At 40.8% G+C, this 25,620-nt stretch overlaps 1 protein-coding gene across 1 annotated transcript in view; it reads left to right on the forward strand.

The window, feature by feature from the left end:
- Positions 1-25,620, forward strand: part of LOC106486531 (serine/threonine-protein kinase TNNI3K) — a 124,076-nt gene that overhangs the window by 88,949 nt on the left and 9,507 nt on the right. The window contains exons 21-25 of the mRNA XM_067301404.1: positions 1,115-1,167; positions 2,436-2,568; positions 8,037-8,146; positions 21,654-21,713; positions 23,411-23,580. Coding sequence (XP_067157505.1) covers positions 1,115-1,167; positions 2,436-2,568; positions 8,037-8,146; positions 21,654-21,713; positions 23,411-23,580 — 526 coding nt within the window. The remainder of the gene's footprint in view (positions 1-1,114; positions 1,168-2,435; positions 2,569-8,036; positions 8,147-21,653; positions 21,714-23,410; positions 23,581-25,620) is intronic.

Genomic DNA, 25,620 nt, shown 5'->3' on the forward strand with positions numbered 1-25,620 from the left:
GCAATCAGGATCTGAGGACAGTGTCACCATGCAAGTCTGTGGTTGTTACCAGCCAAACCCCAGGGCAACAGGACAGGTTTCTTTCATTTTAGTTGAGAGGGCAAAATGTAGTTCTTTATTTCAGTTATGGACCTTAGCAACTTTGTCTGTTTGCTGTTAGACCAAGTTATACCTTACAGATCTGTGTCTCATGCTTTGGCATGGTGTTCGTCAGTCAAGCAGAAGTGCTCTGTGGGAACACATTCTTGCTGGTGCAAGGGCAGAGTTTGAGGAGATGGGTCTGACCTAACTGCCTCAGGAACTACTGCCTCAGACACGGCCCTTGTTACTGTGGCACATCACCACAGATGTGATCAGTAGAAATGCATGAACATCAGCTAACGCAAGCGGAGGAGGCGGGTATCAGCATGGCCAGATCTGCACGGGACCCCTAACTGTGCAGTGCTGACCCAGACTTGCTGTTCTCCAGGCTGCTGGAGTAGGGAGATGGCATAAGGCCTGAATCATGTGGGAATGGCTGAAAGAGCTATTACTGTTCTCTTCTACTTGCCTCAGGTGCTGCTGAAAATATTCTTATTTGTACAGATGCAAGTGTAAGTGTATTTTTCTCATATGTCAGAGTCCTGGTTGGGGACTTATTTATGTATCATAAAATATATCACATACCACCTTCACTATATTCATGCAAGATCTTGTCATTTTTAGCTGCACTTCTTTTCTGACGTTAAATAAGACTGACAGGCTTCTGTGGGTTTGAATTTTAATGCAGGGCTCAGTTACTGTTTGTTGTAAATCTAGATAAAGTTATATTGACCAGTACAAATAATCACAAGTTCACAAATTCTGAGATGGATCCTCAGCTGCTGTAAACGGCTATTAATGTCAGTGGAGCTTTGTAGATTTATACCAGTGCTGAATTTGGCGTATAGGTGTGAGAAGCTTCATTGTCTGCATGCATCCTTGTTAAAAAGCAAGCTATCACGGTTCCCCTGGATTTTCAAAACCCCAGTGTCATAAAAGAAGTACTTTTTTTTACCAGGAATTTTGTAGAATTAGGTGGATATCTGTAGTGGGTTGACAGTAAAACTTTTTTTGTGTGTTCTGTGTGTTTCAGAATCTAGATTTTTGCAATCCCTGGATGAAGACAACATGACAAAACAGCCTGGGGTTTGTTTCTTGTTTTGTTCCACATAATTAGTATAAAACATGTAGGCAAACTCCGTGTAGGAGAAAATTACATTAGAAATATTTTGCTGGAAAAGATGCTCTGGTACAGCTTTGTATCTCCTTTGTGTTTTTTTTTTTTCCTCTCCTTTTAGTATTGGAGATCAACCTCTTTAATAGCAGATATCAGTGAATGCAAAGTATATTTTCTGTTTTGTACTCAGAAAGAAGTTTCTTATTCTGCAACAGAAAATAATATTTTTATGAGGTTCTCATCTGGCTTCTATTGCCTGAAAAATCCTTAGTAAAGCATCCTCTTTTTGTATCCACCCAGCCCCATTTACATACACATGTTGCTGACAGGTGGTCCCTATTTCTACTAGGGAATTAGTTATTCAGCACTGATTTTCTTTCTGAATTCTTTTCTCTGTTTCAAACACATTGCTCACAGAGGGTCATCTTTTACAAGACAGTATCACTGGCTTCACAAGTTTTAGCCCAGATGCATTCTGTGTGTCACACCATGGTCATGAAACTTTGCATCATCACAGTCACTGATTACGGATTAGAACATGCCATGCCTAAACCATGATTTGGTGGTCATCCTCTTAACAAGCGTTAATATGCACTCGCTGCATGAGGAGTGAGTACAGCTGCTGCAAGCCTGGTTCCTGCCTAGGTTTGATGGTACCTCACTGAGGAGGGCTGTCTTGCAGAGAATGTAGATTAAATTACTCAAGTGCAAACAACCTGTAAAAAGACCCTGAATTCATCACTCCACTGAGAGGCTGGTTGCTTGTGAAGGAGCCTCAAAACTGAGCTTCTGCAGAAAGCAGTGAGATGCCAGGAGAGGGGGCAGCCACCCAACACAGTTGTCCTCACTGTTATTCCAGCTACCAGCTGGAGTAGTAGTTAATTATTATAATGTGGCATGCTCAGACCTTATAGCATAGTCTCCAGACTATTTAAGTCTGGATGTTTAGTTTTTAACTCCAGTGCTACTCTCTTGTTTAGAGCCTGATTGCACTGGCTTTATGGAGTTGATGCATACGCTGTCCTAATGCTGTTATGTATAAAGTACAGTAATTTGCTGCCTGAGTTTTGCATGCTGTGGTGAATTCTTTTCCTGATGAATTTACCTGTTAACTTATGGGGGAAGGGAGGCAAGAAAATGAGGAAACAGAAAGTAAGACAAACATAAATACAGGAAAAGATACACTCCCCAGGTACAAAACACTGTTAATGTATTATTGATGTTTCCTGATGTACAGAACCTACGCTGGATGGCCCCCGAGGTATTCACTCAGTGTACAAGGTACACTATAAAAGCTGATGTTTTCAGCTATGCTTTGTGTCTCTGGGAACTGTTAACAGGTGAAATTCCATTTGCTCACCTAAAACCAGGTAAGGTACTCTGAATTAATGTTTAGACATCAAGCTAGAGAAATAGCTACATTGCATAATATTAATCAACATTTTACTAAAGTTTGTTATTAAGTGCTAGGATGATGCATTCAGTGAAAAGCATAGAACTAGCCCTCTACATTCACATTATTATTTGCTATAATAGATTTGTTTAGAGATCAATAACTACATCCAGTTCAAGGATTACGACCAAAGCATCCTAAGTGCATGCCCTCTGTCTTTCACATTGGCGTTGAGATTGTAAAGTGGTTACTCAATATAATTCTTCCTTGAGTGTATTCTTGTGTAGCTTTAGAAGGGACCTACAAACGGTGATGAGCTAGCAACAGCAAAATGAGATTTCCAGGTCTAGAGCCTTGCACTCGCTATGATTCTGAACCCTTGATGTGTGCCAGGAATTTCTGGATGTTGAGAGCGCCTCAGGATATGGTTAGGACCAGCATGGGTGAGCTCTGGGAGGCGCTGGACCCCTGTGCCATAGACCTGAGCCTTTGCAGTGTGTCCTCCTGTGACTTGAGGTGGATCTGTGGCCATGCTGTTGTGCAGCTGTCTCCACGCTGGGGCCAGCCTGGGGGAACCTTAGCACAACATTTCATTCCAGCAACTGAAAAGGCTGGGAAACTTGGGTTCCTTTGGTTTGTTTTAAGTGGGGTTTGGGTACAAAGGAGAGGACAGTTGCTGGGGGAAGAGATGTGCAAGGCTTGTCAGATGGCCTTCAGTTGGATTTTCTGATGTTTGGAGAAAGCATAGTCTGTGGCAGCATTTTTGCCTTGAGAATGGTGAATTTTTCTATTTCGTACAAACACTTATGCCCAAGTAGAATATAAATGTCAAGTAACAGCATATAGTCCTTTTTTATTCATGCATCTGTCTGTATATGTCTATCTGTATGTCTAATTCTCTCTGTTCCTTAGATGCCTATCACTGTGCTATTCCCCTGATCGTGTCAATTGCTTTATAAGTTAAATACTCTAATACTAAGTGAAATCTAATGTATTTTTCTCAGTGCATTGTTATTATCTTTTCAAAGACATAGTTTTTCATACCTGTAAAGTTTTGCTTATCCCATGGTCTGTTTTTTTTGTCTGTTCAAAGAATTTTAAGTGAAGATTCATATTTCTCCTTTTTTTTTTTTTTTTTTGAGATTATGCCTCCATTAAACTCCTTCGGAGGTCATTGTGATGTTCAGAAGTTCAGCCTCTTGCATGCAAAGTGTGTAGCTATCATTAACATCATTAGTAATTAGTATGCCAGATCTGTATATGACCTTCTAAATTATATTAGCTGGTTTTCACAGCTCTTTATTTTTAACTGCTAACATACTAAATGCAAAAGCCAGACATCTGAATCAATTGCACTTCAGTTTCTAGAAACAAAACACTTCTAGCTGTCAATCTGAATTTCAGTCCTGAATCTTCTTTTTTTTCTTTTTTTTTTTATTCCTTTTTCACTGGTTATAGTATCTTTGTTCATGAGTGTTTAACTGGAAATCAAGACTGTAGATTTTTGGATGTACACCAGCCCACATAGTAGTTGAATTTTGGTCCTCTCAGATGTTCAGTTGAGTAATTTTCCCCTTTTTCATGGATATGGAAACTGAGACTATACAAAGCCACAAAGCAGGTGATTTTCAGATGTAGCAGTTCCTGTTTTATGACTACTTCCAAGTCTCTGTGGTCTCTCAAACTGCACTGCTTATGAAAGATATGATGTATTTATACATAAAAAAGATATTGAAATTACTGCACATAAGATTTAGATGTATATTCTGCAAAAAGCAGCTTTAAGGATGCTGTATGTTTTATAGTCTCAGTAAAACTTCTACATTTATGATATATGTTCAGATAATGACTATTCAGTTAAAAACAAATCCCATATTTTTCACAAAGCATGTATTTCAAAATGAGGAATGATAAATTTTTCTTTAGAAAATTTTGTATGCCATCTGCAGAACACTGTAATTATGTATTCCTGATCTTATTTCTATTTTATAGTTATTTTTGTGCATGCTGAGAGGTCTGGGAAGTCATTCTGGTCAAATTAGGTGTTGAAATAATATGTGATTATGAAATTTGATACTAATGAAAACTAGATGTCACCCATTGAAATTGATATAGTTACCACATGAAAAGCAATTCCATGTTCCCTGCTGAATCTAGTACAAAATCCAGGTTTTTTAGGGTGTGCTATATTCTGAATTAGATATCCATTCATCAAATTGTATAAGCAGTTTTATAGCTATTGAATCTAAGTCACTAGTTACTTTATCAAATGGAAAATCTATTAAATCAGATGAAATCCCCAAAGAAATCACTTTAGCATTAATTCAAGCATAATATTTGTTGAGTTCTGTTTCATGCAGTCCTGTAGTACCCAAAGCCTGCAGCATGTCTTCTCGTCAGTAAGGAAACCTACCAAATGTGCTCAACAATCATCTGTAAAATAGACAAACTGAGAAGATCCAGAAAGAATGACAGTTCTGGGAAATAACTGGAGAATGCATAACTGTTCGTATTTATTAAGTATGGAGATGAATTCTTCTCCAAGGCTCTTACAGTCTGAGGCTTTGCATGCACTTCAAGTATAGCAATTAGGCTACCAGTTAACAACTCGTTGTTAAGATGAATTGCATTTAATGAATGGTCTAAATTTGAAAGATTAAACAGTTAAGAGCATTGGAATAGCTTACTTTGAAATCTTGAGTGCTGTGCTGAGGAAGATGGTGGGTTGTCCTGGCAGGACTAAGGGACACAATGTTTTCAGCCTGTCTGCCTTAAGCATCCTTTTTTACTATGTGTTTAGCACCAGCTGTGGTAGTACCTTAATACTTGTCTCAACAGCAGTTGAGACTCACTTCTGAAGTCTCGAGGAGGAACTTCTAATGTCTTTTATAGGCAATAATTTTTTTTTCCATGGATTTAACTGAGCTAGAAAACAAAATGCCTGTAGGCCCATTTATGATACATGAATATTTTAGCTGCTGAGTATTTCAGTAACAGACTGGACTGAAACTCTAGACCCAAAGCTTTGATCAATTTTAAAGAGACTTGGACAGTATCTTGGAAGCCTAAATTATAAGAAAGCTCAGGGTTTTTTTTTTTTTTTAATATATATATATATAATTTTTTTTTAGGCAACAATACAAATGAGACAGAAGAACAGAATTTTATGTTAATTACTAGGTGAAAACAATTTGTCATAAGCGCTGTTTCCTTCTCATTTCCTCTATCAATTGTCCCAGTTTACATGGAATATTAAGCCTATGCTGCAGGATTTGAAGAGGAACAGTCCTTGTGTGTCTTACCGGATTAATGTTTTTGGTTCCCAGACTGAACTCCTCCTATTTTCCTGAGAACTGCAGCTCAGTTCTCTACTCAAGAACTATGTATCTCTCATGTATGCATGCACAAAGCATGACTGCAGATGCATCCTTCTATGCTTTAGGCACAGTCTGCTTGTGGAAGTAGATGCTGGGATTGGCTCTATTTAAAAGAGTTCTTGTAAGGTCTGGGGGCAAGTGGACACGCTCTGATGTCTGAAGATCCTCCTCCTGGGCTGTTTTCTACAGATGGCATTCAATTCTCACCTGTAAAACTAACAGTATGTAAGCTTTGGGTAGGGTTTGGGGAAAAATACATGGATGTAGATGGTCAAAAGTTACAGATGTTAAACTAGATAAAGAAACTGAACCAATGCATACCACATAGAAAAATGCAAAAACAACACTTGCACAAGGAGACTGCATGATTATAAGCATATGAGTACCAAATATATGAGATGCTGATTAACATTCTCCAGTTACTACAGCTGTTTCCCCTGGTCCATAAACAAGTAAAAATTGAAATAAAATTTTTGTAGGTAAATTATCATTTATTCCCCTCATGGCTTATAGTTGCTCTGACCATGAAGAGAGGCAGGATATGACCAACCAGTCAAACCAGTCAGAAAATGCTCAGAGGTTCAAGGGTATTGCATAGTAGAGTGGAAAGAATCAGTAAGTTCCACTTTTTGGGGACTACCCAAACTCTTTTTTATTTTGCTTATATTTGGGGATAATGGATTCTTGGCATTTAACTCAGCCATTTTAAAGGATATTTTTCCAAAGAGGTATTTTTAGCTGAAGGAGAAGCTTTGCTGATAGTGAAAGGAGAGCCCAAATAGTGGAGTGACACAAACTTTGTACAGTATGACAGATGCGTACAGAAGCACACAATATTTTCTCCCTTTCTTTTTCTAAACCTGACCGCATGAAACTGATGGTAAAAATCCCGCTAACTTTGGTGAGACAGGATTTTGCAAATAGGTAATATATCACTTATGTTACCTTTGATGAGAAAAAGGGAGCATTTTTCGTTACTATCTTAGTCCATTTTCCATTTGATCCTCTTTTCACAGTGTCTGCTGGGCAGAAGATGAACCCAGTAGTATCTGACTCCTGCTTTCAAAACCTCATTACAGTGGGATCAAAATTAGGGCAAAAGCGTTTGCCCCTTTCCTGTCTACATATGGTTTCAATCCAGTATGGGATCTATCCAGTATTAACATTCTGAAACTGCATTACACAGACAAAACCTGCAATGAGAACAAACATTGGCTGAAATTAATCTATTCTCATGACAAAGACTGTGATGAGAATGGGATATGGTTAAAAAAATTAAATCTCTCGTTACAATCTCATGATAGCAATCTTATAGTTCCCTGCATATTCCATATGCTTTGATCACATATCATTTTAAAGTGTCAGACAGACAAAGGATTTTACTTGGCTTTTGATGTGAATTTAAAATACATTTGCTTTGACTTTAAAGATGTCTGCTCAAAAAGAATGCAGGGGATTAATTACGTATTTGAATTCACTAAATGTATAAACACAATTATGAAAACATTTTGGCACTTTTGTCTTAGTAGTGGCTAGTACTTATAAAAAGACACTCACTAGATTTTTACTAGGCAAAGAATTAATTTTAGTCTTAGACTGTAACAGGACTAACCATGGGTTATTTTAAGACATCAGTCTTTTGCCAGTTCATCTGCAACTGGAATGTTTCTAATTAGGTTAATTATAGAAAGTGGCTCAGTCATCCTCTCTTAATAAAGAAGATGATAACAAATTATAAAATTAAAAAAAAAGTCATTTGTAAGGTGAAGGTTAACTCATTTTTTTTCAAAGGCCGTTTTATTAACATTTAACCTATATCGGATTGTCTTCATCCATGTTCAATATTGACAGAAATGGGTTTCCATTCAGGGTCATGAACTATCTTAGCCAGCTTTAAAAATAATGTTTGAAAGCCTCTTTAAGACACAAGTCTTTATCTGCCAGTTTGATACTTAAGCATTTTTGCATCTTTTGGGATCTATCTAAACAGTAAATAAGGTGTGTTTTCATAGGAATATTTATGATACCTGAATACTAATTAAGTTCCATTATACTATTTTATTTGTAGCTGCCGCAGCAGCAGATATGGCCTACCATCACATCAGGCCTCCAATAGGGTATTCGATTCCCAAGCCCATCTCGTCGTTGCTAATGAGGGGCTGGAACGCCTGTCCCGAGGTGAGTGCACACGCTTCTCCCGATCAGTCGTCACCGGTGTCTGTCACCAGAAACGGCCACTGTACGCAGCCCTCGAAGGAAAACACGCAACTGGGTATTTTCATTTTTGCCAGCCTCCATTTTTCTCACTTCAGGTGGCTTCCCCAAAAGGCCTAGTTACCGAGGCAACTGCCAGTGCAGAAAGTCCTAAGACAGCTTGATGCTGTCACTTGTCTTGAGGACTCTCTTACAGGCAAAGCCTGGCATAGAGAGGCTCTGTCTGTGGATGAACCTCGGAGGAAAACCCCCATCTGTTAGGGAGCGGTCGTGGTTTGTCCTGGTGCACAAAGAAATGGAGCTAACGTCATCGTTGACAGCCGTTCTTGTTGGACGCAGGCTTGTGGATGGTGGCTCACCCCATGAGGGAGCAGACCCTGCTATCCCTTCCTGCTGAGCATCCGGACCTGGGGCAGCAGGGTCGAGGGATCCTGCTCCTCCATCCACCAAGCCGGGCTGAAATAAGGCCGGGAGGAGCGTGGGGAGTGCAGGGGACTGTCATCTTGCTTCTTACCTGCTTCCTGTCGAGCAGAGCTGAGCCAGCTCGAAGGTGGTTCGCAGGCCAGCGGGAGAGCACTACTCCCTCCTCTGGCGTCAGAGGCAGGGCAGGGGCTGGGGCTCAGCCGGCATGTCCTGCAGGCACGGTCCTGTGCGTCCTGCTCTCGGAGGCACTGCCTGCTCCCACGCATCCCCTGCTTGGATCACAGCTTGCAGCTGCATGCTTTGGACCAGCCAGGTCAGGGCATGCGGCCCAGCTTTCACAGAAAGCAAAAAACAAAACAAAACCACCCCGTCAGCCTTCCTCCCAACCTTTTAAAAGCCCGTTTCCTGATCCTGTTCATGACATGGCACCTCAAACGGCGGTGTCAGCACAGCCCTGGAGGGTGGCACATGGCAGTGTGAGTGCAGGGGTGTCTCACAGCGGTTTTCTCTGCAAGTGCAACATCAATTCCTACATCCGCTGTGAGCAGTAGGACAACAGTGAGCCCTTGTTTAGGACTCTGTCTAAAATCACAGCTGTAATCTGCTTAAAATTTGAATTTCAAATAGAAAAGATATTAACAGTGGCAACAGGACATGGTGTAACATATGTCTGTATCCTTAGTACTTGGATGTGATACTAATAACACTCTTTCATGTTGTGTTTTCTTGATGGCTGGACTTTTTTATTTGTTTTTGTTAAGTCTTTTGTTAAGTCTTAAAGGATGTTTTGTGTTTCTGCTGTATTGGAAAAGAAATGTTCTGCCTTGCTAGCTAGTCAAACACAGAAAGATGAATAGAGGAAGAAACAAGAAAGAAATAGAAGGGCTGATTAAAAACAGTTAGGAAGAACTGAACTGAAATGCAAGAGAATTATGTGGCCAGACTGCGGTCAGTAAAGAAATGGGAGGATGGAGGTACTGAAGTATGTCAAGAAATCTGAGAAAAAGAAATAGAGAAGAGTCGGTGAATTGGAGAAATGTAAATAACTATTTAGCCATTCAAGGAAACTTGAAGTACTTACAGTGTGAAACTTTGATTATGACTTGTCCTCAGTGAGTAGAAAAATATGTGCTGCTCTCATAGTTGTTTTGTAGATTTTTTGTTTTTTCTTTTTTTAAACAAAGTATTAATTTCTTTTCAATGGGAAAAATGAAATTCATATTATCCAAAAGAGGAGCCAGGTTACCCTAAAAGTGTATACACATTTGGCTGTTTTTCTACCATGCTCTAAGGCTGCTCACTGATACACTAATAGCAGACAAGCATAAAAGGTGTGTTGAACACAGAGCGACTTGAAGATAGCGAGAAATTCCCTTCCTGGTATTTTCTAGTGTTCTGCATATCGCTGTAGTTCCTGTTTTGGGAATGGTTTGGGACAGGAAAAACAGTGAGAAGTTATGAGAATTCTTGTTTCTGAAAGAAACAGTCATCAGTCTAGGACATCCTTCTTCTTTAGGGCAGTTTGAGCTCATAATATCTGAGACTTCTCACTGTTTTCCTTTACTTTTCTTAAATTGCAATTAAGATGCACTCTGGATACGGATCTTTTGTATGTGTGCCTAAGTTCCCTGAAATACTATTCTCATGCATATATATTTATTTATCACCCTGTTTCTTGCTTTTAAAGCAATATATCTTTCTCCTCTCATATGCAGGGTGGATAAGACAAATGAAGACACATTGCCTGGTCCAAGAGACTAGTCCTAATAGTGTGATCTTTCAGTGATAAATTTTCAGACCCACAGGTTTGGAAGTTAAGAAAATAAAGAGCTAAAATATTTTGAATCTGCTCAAGACGTTTTCTGTACTAAACTTTTGTGCCTGAGAAGCAGCTCTAGCTAGTTCTTTGGCGAGTGTGCAGGGACTGGAGCTGAGGTCTCCACCTAGTGTTCTTAAAAACAACCTAATAGGCTTTGAATGGAAGGGCAGTTGTTTTGGAAAGAGGGCTAAAAATCAGTCCCTACCACCAGGAACTTAATGGATACTTGTGCTTTTTCAGAGACGGGAGACCAAACATCTTAGCAAACTATGAAAATTTAAGGTGGAATTTAATAGTTGCAGATAAAAGAAAGATTTTGTGTTATCTATTAAGCAAACACAGTAATAAATCAAGCACAGAAATGTTTTAAGAAATGCAGTTTGTACATTGTAGAGAACAAAAATGTTTATGAGCATTGGAAATGTAAATTTTTACATTAAATGAAATTCGTCCTGTATATTCTAGATCATAAACTTAAGCTGCTGCTTTGGTCAGTTAGCACTTCCTGTTTTATCTTTCTCTCACTTATATACTGAGTTAACACTGTTTGGCAGCTCTGACAGAACCGAACGTGTTTGCTGGTTGTTTCCACCCGTTCCCAAAGCTGCTATTCAGTTAATAAGTTAAATGGCTTGAGCTGATTTACCTTTATTTTTTTCAGAAACTTTAATCAAATACTGTTTTATGTCTTTTGACCTGTTGAAATTTCCCATCACAATAATGCTAATAATTTTCAGAAAAGCTGAGGCAGTATGTCCATAGTTTTGAAGAAAGCAAGAGGACTGTCATTTTTTTTTTCTCCTCACTTTCTTTTACCTCCAAAGGTGATATATTAGCATATTCAGCAGATGGTGGGTACAATACAGCTTTTGTAACAGTGGTTTCAGCTTCATTTATTCTGCGAGGAATTCAAGGCACTTCATTTTCTGCCTCATAAGTACTGTCTTTTAATTCTGGTAACAAAGACATCTCTTTGTGCTCTTCCAGTGGCATTTGAGCTTCTTCGAGTACATTGTTATTTTGATAAGGTTGATTGTTTTGAAAGTCTTGCAAATCCTGCACATCTTCCATATGCACAGTACTGGTGATTTGAAGGCTGGTATTACTGCCCAGTAAGGTATTTCCTTTTTCTGTAGAACTGAGGCCATACTGGGTGTAACTCACCACTTTGTTTATATAGTGGTGGTATGCTTTGCTCTTCATTGTTCAAAATTTGTAGTATATTTTCTGTTGTGGTATCTGAGATCATTTTTGTGTCTGAAAATAATGTTTTCAACTTTAATTCATTTTTATTAAGTGGCATTTTATTTCCTCTTTTTCTATTTTTGTTCCCTCCTCTCCAGTGTTATCAGTCCCATTCAGATTGTCTGCAGTATCAGTTTCTTCTTTCTGACTACTAGTTAACTGCCAGTTAACCAGAGTACCTGAGAACAAACTTGGAGACTGGGAACTGGGTTAATTTCTGTTGAAATTATATCACTCTCTGTAGAGATCTGGGCCACAAGAGCTGAATTATAAGATTCCAGAAGGCCTCCTTGTAATGGCGAATGTATTCCTGTTCTTCCCAAACTATTGAATGTTTCTTGTATAATTAAATTTTAACTCTGGATTTTACTTTCCTGGTTTTGGTTGAAGTCTTGCACTGTATTTTCAAAAACTAGGCATACCTTTCTACCCAGTTCAATGCTAGGATTTTTTTTCTTCTGAGTTCTTTACCGTTCCTGTCCCATTTGCGAGACCTGGAAAAGAACTGGCATTCCTCTCCTTTAATACCACCATTTTTACATGTTGGTACACATGTAATCCTGTGGCCTCTTTCACCTACATTTCTCTCTGTAGCACATGTGGGTTCAGAAATGTCACCTTCTCCATTTTGTGAAGTAATTAATAAATTCTGAGGTTCAAGATTGAGAAGGAGACTTACAGTCTCAGGGGATGAGGCTAAAGGTAAGGCATTCTTGTTCTCTAGGACTTCTGCCTTGGGAAACTTCATTTTTCTTGTGTCAGAAATATTCCGGGAAGGATGACAAACATCCACTACTGGAACACCACAGACTTGTCCTGACAATTTTGCAGCATCTTTACTTGTTATAATAACTGTACTTCCTGTGGGCTTGTTCCCAGGTGAGCATGTTTGTCAAACATGCAGAGCAGCATTTTTGGAGTAAATCTCTCTTTCTTCATGAGCACTCATGCTCACTGGTGATTACACAATACTCTCCCTTATTTTTCTTTCTTTTTCATCGATTCTGTTTTCAAAGAAGCTGACAGCTTTCTCTGGATTTCATTTGGCAATTGCTTGTGCAAATGACTAGTTTTCTGCTCCAGCTTTTCACTATGAGGTAATCCACCTCACTGGATTCTAGTTTTTCTGAAAGGCTGAAAATTAAATTTTACACTTCACAAGTCATATCCTTTCATTTTCATTTTACTTTTCCATTTGGTTTCATCTTTTCTCACCCAGTTTTGAGTTCCAGGAAGATCCTGAACAGGAGAGAGTTTACCTTTTCCACTTCTTGCTTCTGAACTGCCCTGTCTTCTAGTATCAAAAGTAATCATTTGCTTTCTGCAGCTAATTTTTTGCAGTTACTTTTTCTATGATCCTGTCTCATATGGAGTCAGTTGTCAATCCCATCCTCTTTGCTAGCTTAGGTACATAAAAGCTAATATTCTTTGGCATGCATCTTCTCTTGACCCTTGGTGATAACGGTACCTCTTCATCACCCATAAAGTAGTCTTCTGTTATGTAAATCTTCCCACTGCTCCAGATTGCTTGGGTTAGTAACAGTTCTGTAGAAATCCTTTGTCAGGGCACCTGCTTCTTTATTCACAGGCATGTTCCTGAAAAGCTCTTGAGAGCACAACTCCATCAGTCTGCACTTAAGACGTAAGGATGAGCCACTCGTGGTCAGTCTCTCTCTGAATGCTCTCAAGTGATGTGTCTAGGCTTATGGAAAAAAAAAAAACAAAATAATGTGCCTTTTGAACATTCAAAGCAGGTCCTGCAGTTAGCAGGGAGAGAGGGAGCAAGTCTCAGGGGACAAAGGCTACATGGATGGCAGTAAAGACTGCGAAGCTGTGATTAATCCAAGCAATAGGAAGACATTATCATTCTTCTTAAACGAACCTAAGAAAATAGCCAGCAGGCATGATGACATTTCTAGCTGTAAGGTCTCTCGAACAATATGCTGAGCACTGGTTCCTCATATGGAGGGCTGATGTGCTGCCCACCGAATTGCCAGCCTGCAGCACATGTGACGTGGGGTGTCATGTTTTGTTTTGTCCCAGCGTTGACTAGGCCTAACCTTTCTGAGCCTGAGAGCTCACATGAGTTCACAGCTTTAGGTGATTTGACTGCAGGCAGTGGTATAGCTGCAGGCAAAGCTTTGCACTACGAGATGAAAAAGCATATGTGCATGCTCAAGGATGGCTTTTGGCAGCTGTACAGAAATCTGGGTCAGAGCACAGAAACAAGTGTTCCCTCATCCCTGCGGGACAAGGGAAATGTAGGTGATAAGGTGGAAGTGTAACATGGAATTTGAGGAGAGAAAAGAGAACAGTGCAGTCACCTCACAAGGCTTAAAGATGTGACAGTGACAGCTACTCACACTGCCAGTGGTGTCATATTCAGAATCGATGCTAAATACTCAGCTATGGCTCAGATTGTCACTGCACTGAGCACTTACAGTCACACCTAGCTCATAGCAGGTGAGGCACCTAATCACCCCCAATAATGTGGGCTGAAGGAAAGAGCTCCTGCCAGAACATCAGCCCTTTTCTGTTCTTGTGGAATGTTCTTGCTTTCTTGGAATTTCTCCTTTTCATCTGGGGACCGAAATATCCTCAAAGTTCCTCTGACTTGTAAGAGTTTGATAGTTTTTATCAAAAAGTTCTCTGCATTGTCAGCAACCAGTTGAAACTTTTCCATTGTAAAAGTGATATAAAATGTTTCTGTCAAAAAAAAAAAATTAAAAAGCAGGCACTGGGTGAGGTGTTTCAATATTCCTACAACAGTGCTAGATGTGATGTTTCACCCAAGAATTCTTTTGAATGTTCCCTAACTTAAGGGGGACCATAAAAGCAAGGACTCCAGGTGTAGCACAACTACACGTAGTAAGTATTTATTTCCCACTCATTGATTAATCTCAGCCTAATTCACTAAATATTACACTATATAAATATTGTACTAAATATTATACTACGCACACTTTGGGTTCACAGCTAGGTTGCTGTCTTACAAAATGCGATCCCTCGATGCCCCATCTGTCGCAGAGGAATCGCCATGCGGGTGTCCCCTTCCCCCCAGTGGGGTCCTGTGGTCAGGCCTGCGGTCCAGAGCAAGGTCCACCCTTGTGCAAGCTGGTCTGAATCTTTTATAGTTTCCTCTTTGTTCTGCCCCAGTGACAGTAGTTTAAACCAACCACAAGCCTAAGGGTTTTTCCTTCAGTCGTGTCTCATTGTTTCCTTGCAGTTTTCCTGTTTTTCACTTCCTATCGCTATTGTCACAGGGCTCTGCCAGAGCTGAGAGGTTCTGCAGTGCCATTTCACTCCTCATTACTGTTGTCAGGTAGCTCTGCAGCGTGGTGCCTCGGGCCGTGGACTGGTGATTGCCAACTGGTGCGATGCACCAGAGCATCCTGCCGCGATCAGGTCTGTGCTCCCCGTGAGGCCCACTCTTGCCTGCGGGTCCGTGACAGCTAGATACGGATTGCTGAGCCTGTGTACCTGTGTCTCAAATTCTGGATGCAAGTCTTGACTGGTAAACTGTATTTAATCAGCATGACTGGCTGTTCTTAGTACTACCAACAAAAATACATCCTTTACTAGGGAACCTGGTTGTCAGAGTGTATGCTCAAAGCTCGATAAAATATTATCCAGTATGTTTGTTCTAACAAAAAAGCTCTATACAAACTATAACTATTCTAAAAAGCACAGAGCTGGAAAATGCATTACCTGCAAAACAAAACACAGCCACCCAAATAACATCCTGTTTGTAGGAGATTGGCTTTCTATTTCTTCGGTTTAGGAGCCGTGATTTCGGGTCCTGGGTTACAATTGCCTTCAGTGAACTTAAGCGCAATTTGGATTGCTGTGTTTTCAGAAGTTCTGCAGCCCATATCGTTGCCATTTCTGAGCAGTTTGGTTGAAGAATTCACATAGCTCCTTAAGAAATGGATTGGGCTGCTAAATTTGCATTACCAATGATTTTGGTCTTTCAGAAGAACTAGCTGAGTGAATGGGAGAATATTCTCGAGTGGCACCAACCTGTGAAAGAAGGGATACTTGTGACAAAGTTCACGCATAAAGGAGAAAATGACACTCTCCTTTGCCAGGCTCAGATTAAGAAAATGCTGTTTGCCACAGTCCCTGGCTGAGCAGTGCAGGAATTAGTACTGTCCCCCAAAGTCTATCTCTTTCTTCATGCTGTGAGTTGCAATCTCTCTGTCAATGCTGAGAGGAAGGTCTGTCAGTCTGTCCAGCTGCATCCCTCAAATCACTGCCATAGTCTCTGTTTTATCTGGATTTAATTGTAGGGTTCCAGCCCTCATCCAGCCTCCTACTTCATCTAAGCATTGGGTCATTTATCAGAAGCATCATGTAATTCTCCTGTGCATCCAAATATCAGATTTTTTTTGCTATGACATGACATATTTGTTTGAAAAACTGAAAGCCATCTGTTCCTTTAGATTTCAAAATGACTGCACTGCTTATTATTATCATTGCTGTTGTTTTGGGATGCATTTTTCATTGCTTAGGGAAGTGAGGAAGCAACAGCACTTAGAACAGGGCAGAGTATGGGCCAATGATATGTGCATTTCCCACGCACAGCTCTGTCAAAATGGCTCGCCCCGACCAGCTCCATCATTGTTGATCCTAAAATGGGCCTCTCCTAAGCCGTAACTAGCAGTCCAGATAGCTAAACTCTTTACAGGCCTTCCTATTATTTGAGTTTTTCCCTATATGGTACGGAATTTCCTTTTCTGACTCTTAAGATAGTAAACATGATGAAAAAATTTTCCCCAGCTGATACCCTGGGAATTTTCACATGGGAGTCTTATTAATGCTGATAAACACAAACCCCAGACAAGTTACAATTAATAAATTATTCTGTATGATAAAAGGTAACTTTACTCTGGATTTCAAAAAAATGTTCATGGCAGTTGCCATAATTACTATCTTTAGGAGTCCACCAATTTCTGCAGGATAAAAGTCTGATATAACAATGAGTTACTGCAGTAATGTCTTTGGTACAGCACCTTTCTCACGTACTGCAATTATGACTGTTTTATAATGATTGGAAGAGTCCGGCTGATTATCCCACTCAACTAAATAGCAATAGCATTAAAGAAATAAAATACATAAAAGTTACTTTCTGTTATTATAAAATAGTGGCTAAAGAAAGATTGTTTTATGTTGGCTTTTGCAATCCGTTGCTGTTTGTGCACTAAAGAGAACATTAACGAACCAAAGTGAGAATGCAAACACACCATCGTCCTCAAACTGGCAGTTTTTAGGGCCTCGGCAGGATCTCATGATTCTTGAGGCAACCTCAGTACATGGTAGAGGGACAACAGTGACTCTCTCCTAAATAGTCTTCATAGCTTTGCCTTTATATGAAGGGTCAAATCTTCCAAAGTAGGTTGACGGTAGCAGTATTCTGACTCTACATCCCACCTGTATTTCCTAACAGGGTGGATTATACACAGACCTGTGTATTTGCACGTGCAAACGCAGATGTAAGTATTAGAGTGTGGGGGCACCTGTACAGGCACAGACCAGTCGGTGCTACCTTACTGACAGACAATATTGTCCTGGGCATTTGTAGAGCGTAAGAATGACAGGTTTTGTTCATAACATCTGGGCTTCGACAGTTCCCTTGATGGAGGATAATCGTAAGCAGTCAAATGCATATCATCTCTATCAAGCATTTCTCACAGAGTACTGTGGAGATGGGTAGGTCCTTTATATGCTTCTGTGTCTCCACCAGCAGATAACCCTGTGTGCACCATAATGCCATCTTTGTATGTGCAGCTGCAGCAACTGCACATGCATTTTTCCACATGGCTCTAAACTGCCTGAAAAGTGAAGAAATATAATATACTCCAGAGACTGGACATTCAGTTTGTTTGGGAAATGTTTGGCGAAGTAGACTAGCTGCATTGTTAACCACATTAGTAGGCTTGGTTTTAGTTTGGGGTTCATTTTTTGTTTGGTGGTTTTCTGGTGTTATTCTGGCATTCGGGGTATTCGTTTAACAATACGGAAGTTTCATTTCTGATGGATGGGAGGGGCTTTTGGAATTTACATATTTTTCTAGTGTTAAAACAGGCTTTGCTTCATGTATGGAAGCTATTGAGCCAGGTACTCTGGCTTAAATTTCACACCAGAAACAGATTTTTCTGCTGGAGTCCCTTTTGTAGTTAGCCTTAGTTAGAAAGGCAGGTTAGCGTCAGCCTAAACCCATTCTTGTGCGGGACACTTGAGAGCTGCCTTGTCTGATTTAGGTGAACTAAAGCACATGCTTAACTGCTGTATTGAGACAGTGGAAGGTTTGTTTGACTTTGGGCAACCTGCTGGCTTCAGTGAGCTTTGCCCCTTTACTGTGTTTCTTACCAGTTACTTACATAATGTAGCAGTTAGTTAGAGAATTGTGGGTAAAATGTGTTTGCAATGCAGGGCATAGCCACTTTATTTCATGGATATTTTATTACAGGGTTATTAGTGCTTCCTAGCTTCTTGAATATGCTCTTGTCTTTCGATTTTATGGGCTAATGTTAGGACAGGGTTTTTTTTGTGTAACAATAAAGTAGCTGCTACTAATCATCAGCATGTAAGTCACATTCTGTTTAAATTTATTAAGAAGATGTCGTATTAAATTGTTGACTTAAGCAAGCAGTAAGTAATGGATATAGTCACTGTATCTTGTTAGCATTTCCACAGCTCATTTAGCCCCAATAAAAAAGAAACCATTCTTTCAGAATTCTAATGTACTTCGCTACTAAACGGTATCACTCCAACGTCACTTAATCTTACTAATGTTGTAGAGCTGCATGACAGAATTATGAGGCAATTGATAGCTCAATCAGCCAATGGATGACCTGAACTTCACACAAAATGTGGGCAAAAACTTAATAAAATGAGCTTTTTTTAAGGTATTTTGATACATGAAATGACATCATTGTCAGTAACAGTGAAACTTTTTCAATTACTTCTGAAGGCCTTAAAATAATTTTGGGAGGGATGCTGAGCAAAGGAAAATATATTATCACTCTTTAGTCAGTATTTGAAAGGTTTGCTTGTAGAAGTTTACCGCTTAACAGCCAATCTTGAAACAGTTAATACAAATCTAGAGTACAGCTGTAAATTCACTGTAGAGATTAAAAACAATTCTTTTAAAGTATTTCACTTAGTTACCTAGTAAGTATGATAACCCTTGACACAGAGTGCCATCTTCTGAGCATACCACACGAGAGGAGGGACAAGATGCTATTAAACGAACCACCATAGCAAGTAGAATGAGCAAAATAATACCAAAAAGATAAAAGGGAGCGTAGATTTCACCATATCGATATCCATTTCACAGAATTTCACTTTAGGTGCATAATCAAAGACGTTATTTGCCTCTATATTTTTTTTAAAAGGGGTGGTGCTATTTCTTAGGGAAAAACAGTGAATTTTAGGGCTCAGAGAGTGTTCACAGGTCAGATTTCTCCATGAGGTCTGCTTAGTTTAAAAAAAAAAGAAAAATTAGAAAGAAAATGGTGTATATCTATGTGGATTTTGCTGGAGATCTATGAAATGCCTCCAAATTTGAAGATGCATTCTTCTGTTTGCCTTGAATTTCATTCAAGGCTCATCTCAGTTGATAACTAGTTCCCATGTATCATGTCACCGTTCCCATTTATCAGGTACTTGAAAATCTGCTTGCTGCAAACTATTGACTGCAGTTGTTTTCAAATGCAAACTGATGACTAGAAAATTAGACAGTGGGTCTTAAGCACTGTTTTTCATTAGCTATTTTAATTTGTGAGCTTTAATGAGATTCAGTGTATTTGCTGTAATACTTGGGGTTTGGTTCAGTAAAGCATATAAATATTGCTTTAGTTTTAGTACGCGCAGCGCTAATTTAACAGCCGCCGGTCAGTTCTTCTATATGGTCTTTGATGGGCTTTGGGTCAGATCCATTTGCCTAAGTTCCACTGAAGGCAATGGAACTTACCACCTGCGATAAAGGAAGTATTTCCTGAGTACTGTATGGAACAGAGCTCAGGGGTCCTCTCATGGTGCAGGAGGGGAGGCTGAGGGACATAGTCACCTGCCACTTTATAACTTAAAACAGAATGGTCGTTTTCCTTTTTATCCTTTCAAGGAAGAAAACCATTTAACACCCATTTCATTAAGAGTTAAGTCCTGAAGTCTTATTTGTGTGTATTATCCTTCTGCTGTTTCTTATAGATGTGAGGGTTGCAGAACTTTATCCTAAAGCTCTTAAAATAAGTAAACATAAGCCTACCTTTCCAGGAGATTTTATTGGGGGTAGCGTGGGGGAATGAGGAGCCTGTATAATAGCTACTGGACTGAGGTATTCCCAGTCCTTCTCTCTTAAACACCATGGTATACAATGCTTTAGTTAAGCCAGAATTTCTCTGGGGAGATTGTGCTGTAAACTGGAAAAGGGTGTTGATCAAAAATAACAAGAAGAAGGTATATTTGTTATTTATCTCAGTTGCCTGATCCTGTTCTTAGCATGGCCTTCACAAACTCTTGTGCCATGTATAGCCCACAGAGATGGAAGCAAGTGTCTGGGAGCAGGCAGGGGGTCGGGGCAGGGGGAGCAGCTGCAGAGAAGGTGCGCGTGGGACAGTGCAAATGCACCAGACGAGGGGAGGAAGAGGGCTGCTGTAACGGCAAGCGTTGATCAAGGAGCTTGTCCACTGCTCTTCACAGCTGTTGTTACCTTCAAAATCTTGTTTTTGGGCAAAGAGGACCGCATGTATAATACAGGCAAGAATTTATTGTTAGTATAATTGAAATCTTAAGATCTAACTAGTTTTAGTCCGGATCTAATTGTTACAGAAAAAGGAAGAATATTAATGCAGTTAAAATTGTTTTACACACACACACACTTGTTGGATTTTCACACTTTTCCTGGTGGTGCCCTCATGCCTCCACTGCTCCTCTGGGTCCTAAGTTGGTGCTTTCATTCTGGTGTGTTTTCGGGGGCGGGTACGGCAAGTCGTCAGCATCTGGAGTTCTTCACCAGGAGGAATATGGTGTTCATGGTGGTGGTTTCTTCCTCCTCCCTTTAGTATCCACTTGGAGTCATTTTTATATGATTTCTGATATACGTTTAGACCTTTTTCTTTCTTCACTGGTCTACAGCTCCAGGTTACATCCAAATTTGCTATATATGGTGCTGTTTATGTATGTTAGATACTATTTCTGTCTTCTCTTTGCCCCTAAAACCAATTTTGTCCAGCTCTAGGTCTGCATTTCTTTAACGGACCATGGGTGGGTTTTTTATAGTTGTGGGGTCCCCCATGCCAAGCCTGTGCCCATCTCTCATCACCCCATGCCTGTGCTCCTGCCCTGCACCCTGTGTCTCCACTTCTCAAGGCCTCTGCTATCGTACCAGGCCTGCATTTCTGTACGCTACGTGCATTAGTTTTAAATATCCCGTTCTATGCAGAATGATTGCTCGTTACTGCTGTCTATGTAAAATTACAATTCTACCCCACAATGATAAACAAAAGTAAAACAAATTAGCCATAGACACCTGGTCGACTAAAGAAATTGCTGTCACAGCTAAAACAAGCAAAACAAAGCTGCAGGCAGGTCAAAAAGAAGCTCAAACAGAGCAGGTCTGACAAGCCTCAGTCCTGAGGCCCTGCAGACTCAGTGCAAAGCTTATGGCCTGCTACTAGCAATGGCAATACCTTATTGCAGGGCTACACGGTTACGCTGTGAATGAAAGAAAAAATTCTCCCTCAGTACAAGTCTGATCAGAGCTGTACTGGTGGATCCTGTAAGAGTGTTGCACTTCAGAAGAACTGAACTTGCAGTTCCCGTCGGATTCCCAAGCAGACAGAAAGCAATGCCATGCAATTCGAACAAGGGGAAATGGAGGGCAGTTGTGATTCATCGTCTATCCATGAGCCAATTTAATCATAGAAGGTACCACCCTCTTCTGTTTTTAATACAAATCTGCTTTTTCTATTGTATTCACAGGGAAGACCAGAATTTTCAGAAGTAGTCACAAAATTAGAAGAATGTCTGTGCAACATTGAGGTAAAGACTTTATTTCTGCTGCTGAGTATCTCACAATAGGATGTGTGATCAGGAGGGTACAAGTGGGGAGAGCAGCACCAACTGAGGAAAATGGTGACTTTGGAGTCTGCAAATTGGACGAGTCACTTCATCCTGTGGCAAGCCACCACATTGCATTTTTAAGGCATGTGGTCAATTAATGGTTTTTATGGGTGCCAGAAGAAGGTGGGCACCAGATATTGTTGTGAGTGACAGGAATTGCTCGGAGAGGTACATCGAAGAGAGAGCCCGCTCGGTGTTGTGAGTATGTACTTCACAGTAGTCTTTGGCAGACCTTTTTCTCAGGTTCATCAAATCCAAGTCTGTTTGGTTTAAAAAATAAAAAAAAAGCCTCAAAGTGGTCAAGGCCCTTGGGAGGAAGATAAAAGGAGGCTTCAACACAGATGTATGTATCAGCATTCAGCCTGGTGAAGATAAGTGGTCAAACAGAAAGTGAGCTTCATTCAGGCTGCAGTTCCTGAAATTGTATTTTCTGTCTCTGTGTGAGTGTATATGCATGTAAGAGTTGTGAAAAAATCCCTCTCTCCTTTTAAAATGTATCACTGCCCTTGAGCTTAAGGGTAAGAAAAGACACCCATAATCTATTATATTTCTTCATGCTCTGACTGCAGCTGGTTGCTCCATGTGTATGTGGAGGCTTTTAAGTTTAAAAAAAATGTGAAGCACTGTATCACAAGAAACTGTGCTGTCTCATGGGAGACCTGACTTCTATGATACATAAGCAGCAGTGCATGCAGGAAGAAATCTAGGGCAAGAGCTTACATATAAAAAAAAAAAAAAAGGAAAGCTTTATTTAGCTGGGGAGTTAGTCTTAAGCTCCACTGTGTCCAGGGCAAAGCCTTGTTTGAGAGAAGGAGTTTTAAGGAACGAGATCTGTAGTGAGTTAAGTGCTGCAGCCAATGAAGAATGAAACCTAATGCAGCAAGGCTTTCTCTCTTCACCTCCCTCCACTTCCTCTCCTTTCTTCTCATTCAGCAAATCATTTTTCCTCCTTTTAAATGTCTCTGGGTACAGGCATGGCAGGGACTTTCTGTGCCAGCGGGCGTAGGTCTCTGCTACTGCAGGTGTCTATGTTATATGGTTGGTCTGTATGTGTGTATACATATACAAATATATGTGCTAGCCCTGTATTTACATGGCCTCATCAGTCTGAATTGCTGCCTTGAGGCACCCAGACAGCACCACTCTGATCAGGCAGCACTGACCCTTTATAGTACAGGCAGGGAGTCTCAGCCAGCAGCTCCCACTGGGGAGGCAGTGACGCCTCCCAGCTGCACCCTGAATGCAACGAGCGAAATGCTGGTGTGTATCTTCTGGAAAGTCATCCGCTCTTGATTTGGAGACTCCAAGCAATGATGAATTGACCACTTGCCAGGCAACATCCAGTTCTCCTCCTTCCCAGCTGATCAAAGTCAGGAGGCACTGCTTTTTTTCCACCAAACTATAAAGGAAATATGGGATACAAAAATCAATGTGAAAGAGCTGAGGAAAAAGTAATTCCAGGACAGCAGCAAAATTCCAGTCTTAGATAACCCATGCTTAGCAGCTCTAATAACCCTCACAACCCATGCTTAGCAGCTCTAATCCTCTCTAAATGTTACAGTGACTTGTAGGTATGTAATAACTGCCTTTTTTTTTTTTTTTTTTTTTTAATCCAGTTAATGTCTCCAGCCTCCAGCAACAGCAGCGGCTCTCTGTCTCCCTCCTCATCTTCTGACTGTCTTGTTGCGCGAGGAGGTCCTGGCCGTAGTCATGTTGCAGCATTACGTAGTCGTTTCGAGTTGGAATATGCCTTGAATGCAAGAGCTTATGCTGTCTGGTCACAGAGGTAAGTGCCAGTTATGGCAGGGGAGAGCAGGACTCTTACCCTGAAGCATGTAGAAGGAGTCCTTCCCAGGACTGCAGGGCTCATTTGCCTAAATGGGAGTCCTGGTAGCAGGGATTGTCCCTGAGTACAGAGGTATGGGGCCATGCGGGAAGCCAGCAGTGGGAGCACAGCCCAGGGACAGCGTGCAGCACACAGTTGATCCTCTGCCAGGGCCCGTGCGGGGAAGCGTTTTGCAATCTTGTCTCCTCCTGTAGCTGCTGTAGCACAGGGGGCTCTGGGCTGTCTGAACACTCTGAAAGCCATCCTGCTGTCAAGACAACAGCTCGGCATTTGCATTTTTCACTATGATGAAAATAAACATAGTAGGAAATCAAGCCCTGCCATGGTTAGCTTCTACACACAGTAGCACTGTTTTATCACATGAAACTGAAGACCAATGACTGCCCATCCAAGGGGACAGAGACAAGTGGTCAGTAGATGAATTTCTCTCTCAGTTTTTCTGTGAGCTCACCTCTCTGCAGAAATCTAAGCCCTGCAGAAATGTGATGTGTATTATTTGCTGACTCGTCACAAGCATGGCTTGTTATCTCTGCCAGAATGTGATGTAGATGTGTCCTTCTGATTAGGAGGAATGGGGCACATTTGGGAAAATCCAGCTGAAAATCTTGGAAATAAGCAAATTTGGGAAGAAAAGCTCACACTGAAATGTCATTATGATTATGTGTAAGTTTGCTTCCTCTTCCATTTATCAGTGTATGCCTTCTTCAGGCACCAAGTGTCTGAAAACTAGTTGCTAATGTGCCATCATCTCTAGCATATTCTTAGTATCAGTAGTATTTACTGAATAAGAGGGAATTTTATGTGAAGGAAGAAACCCAGTTCCCTGCCCATAAGAACCTATGCTGAAGACAGAACATGGGGAGAGACTAGTGGTTCCAGAGAACGACTGCAGTAGGAAAGGAAAGTAATTGAATAGATGTAATTTTTTGATATTTTGTTTCTCAGTTCTGGATTTTAGTTTTGGGGGTTTTTTTCACCTTGATCTCAAATTGTGCTATGATTAAGCAAATGAAGTAGGCTGTGCTACTGGATAAAGGTGTTGCACTAACAGGAGACAGCAGTGCCAAGCGTAGGTTGTCATCTGCACTCACTGCCGTGGCGAGTAACAAATCCCAGACTGCCGCGTGGGCTGTGTGGAGCTGGGCTTCCCACAAGGGTGTCCGTGCTAGGTAGGGGACGGACAGAAACCTGGCCCTCCCAGCATGGAGAGTGGAGGGAGACGCAAGGGCTGAGGGAAGCCAGCCTCACAAACGTGTGTCGGAATCGGCGTTCCTGGAGCTGTGCCTGCTGCCGGCTCTTGCTCTGAGGTCTCGCCTAGAGTCACCACCGGTCCTTAGCCTGAAGAGACTTGTTGAAATAACAGCCACCTTCCATAGAATGAAAAGTAGAAATATAGGGGTGCATTTCATTCAATTATGCCTATAGAAAGATAAGACTATTTTTTCCCAATTTTTTTTTTAAGGCAAAGCCATGTATACGTTCTCTATTTTATTGTACCATTAAAGTTCATATCTGAGGCAGTCTACCCTACCACTTGGGAGACCTGGTTTTGAGGGCAGATTTAGCAGTCTGCTGTGTCTCGTGGGGACTGAGAGCACTTTGAAAATGAAATGGTGCTCTTATTCTCTTCCAGAAGAGTGGTGCTCTTACTCTAAACTTTAGCACCACTTAGCAGTCACAAACAGTAATAGCAGGGGAAGCCCTGCCCTTTGCTTCATTCCTGTTAACTGCTATAGGAGTGGAGAGTCAGAAATATAATCGGCTAAAATGAGGAACTGTAACAGAGGAGCAAAATGAACATCAAATCCTTTGCCTGTGTGGGGCCTCAGATGGAGAGGCAGAAGGCAAACACCTGCAGATAGACACTGAAATCTTACACACGAAAGTATAAATCAAATCCGAAATGTTTATTTAGCAAAACAAAATATCCTGTAAATTGCTTTGCTTTTGCCATATGCTGTTCTAGCAGGACACGGAGGT

The sequence above is a fragment of the Apteryx mantelli genome, chromosome 8 (assembly GCF_036417845.1).
Source record: "Apteryx mantelli isolate bAptMan1 chromosome 8, bAptMan1.hap1, whole genome shotgun sequence".
Lineage (NCBI taxonomy): Eukaryota > Metazoa > Chordata > Aves > Apterygiformes > Apterygidae > Apteryx > Apteryx mantelli.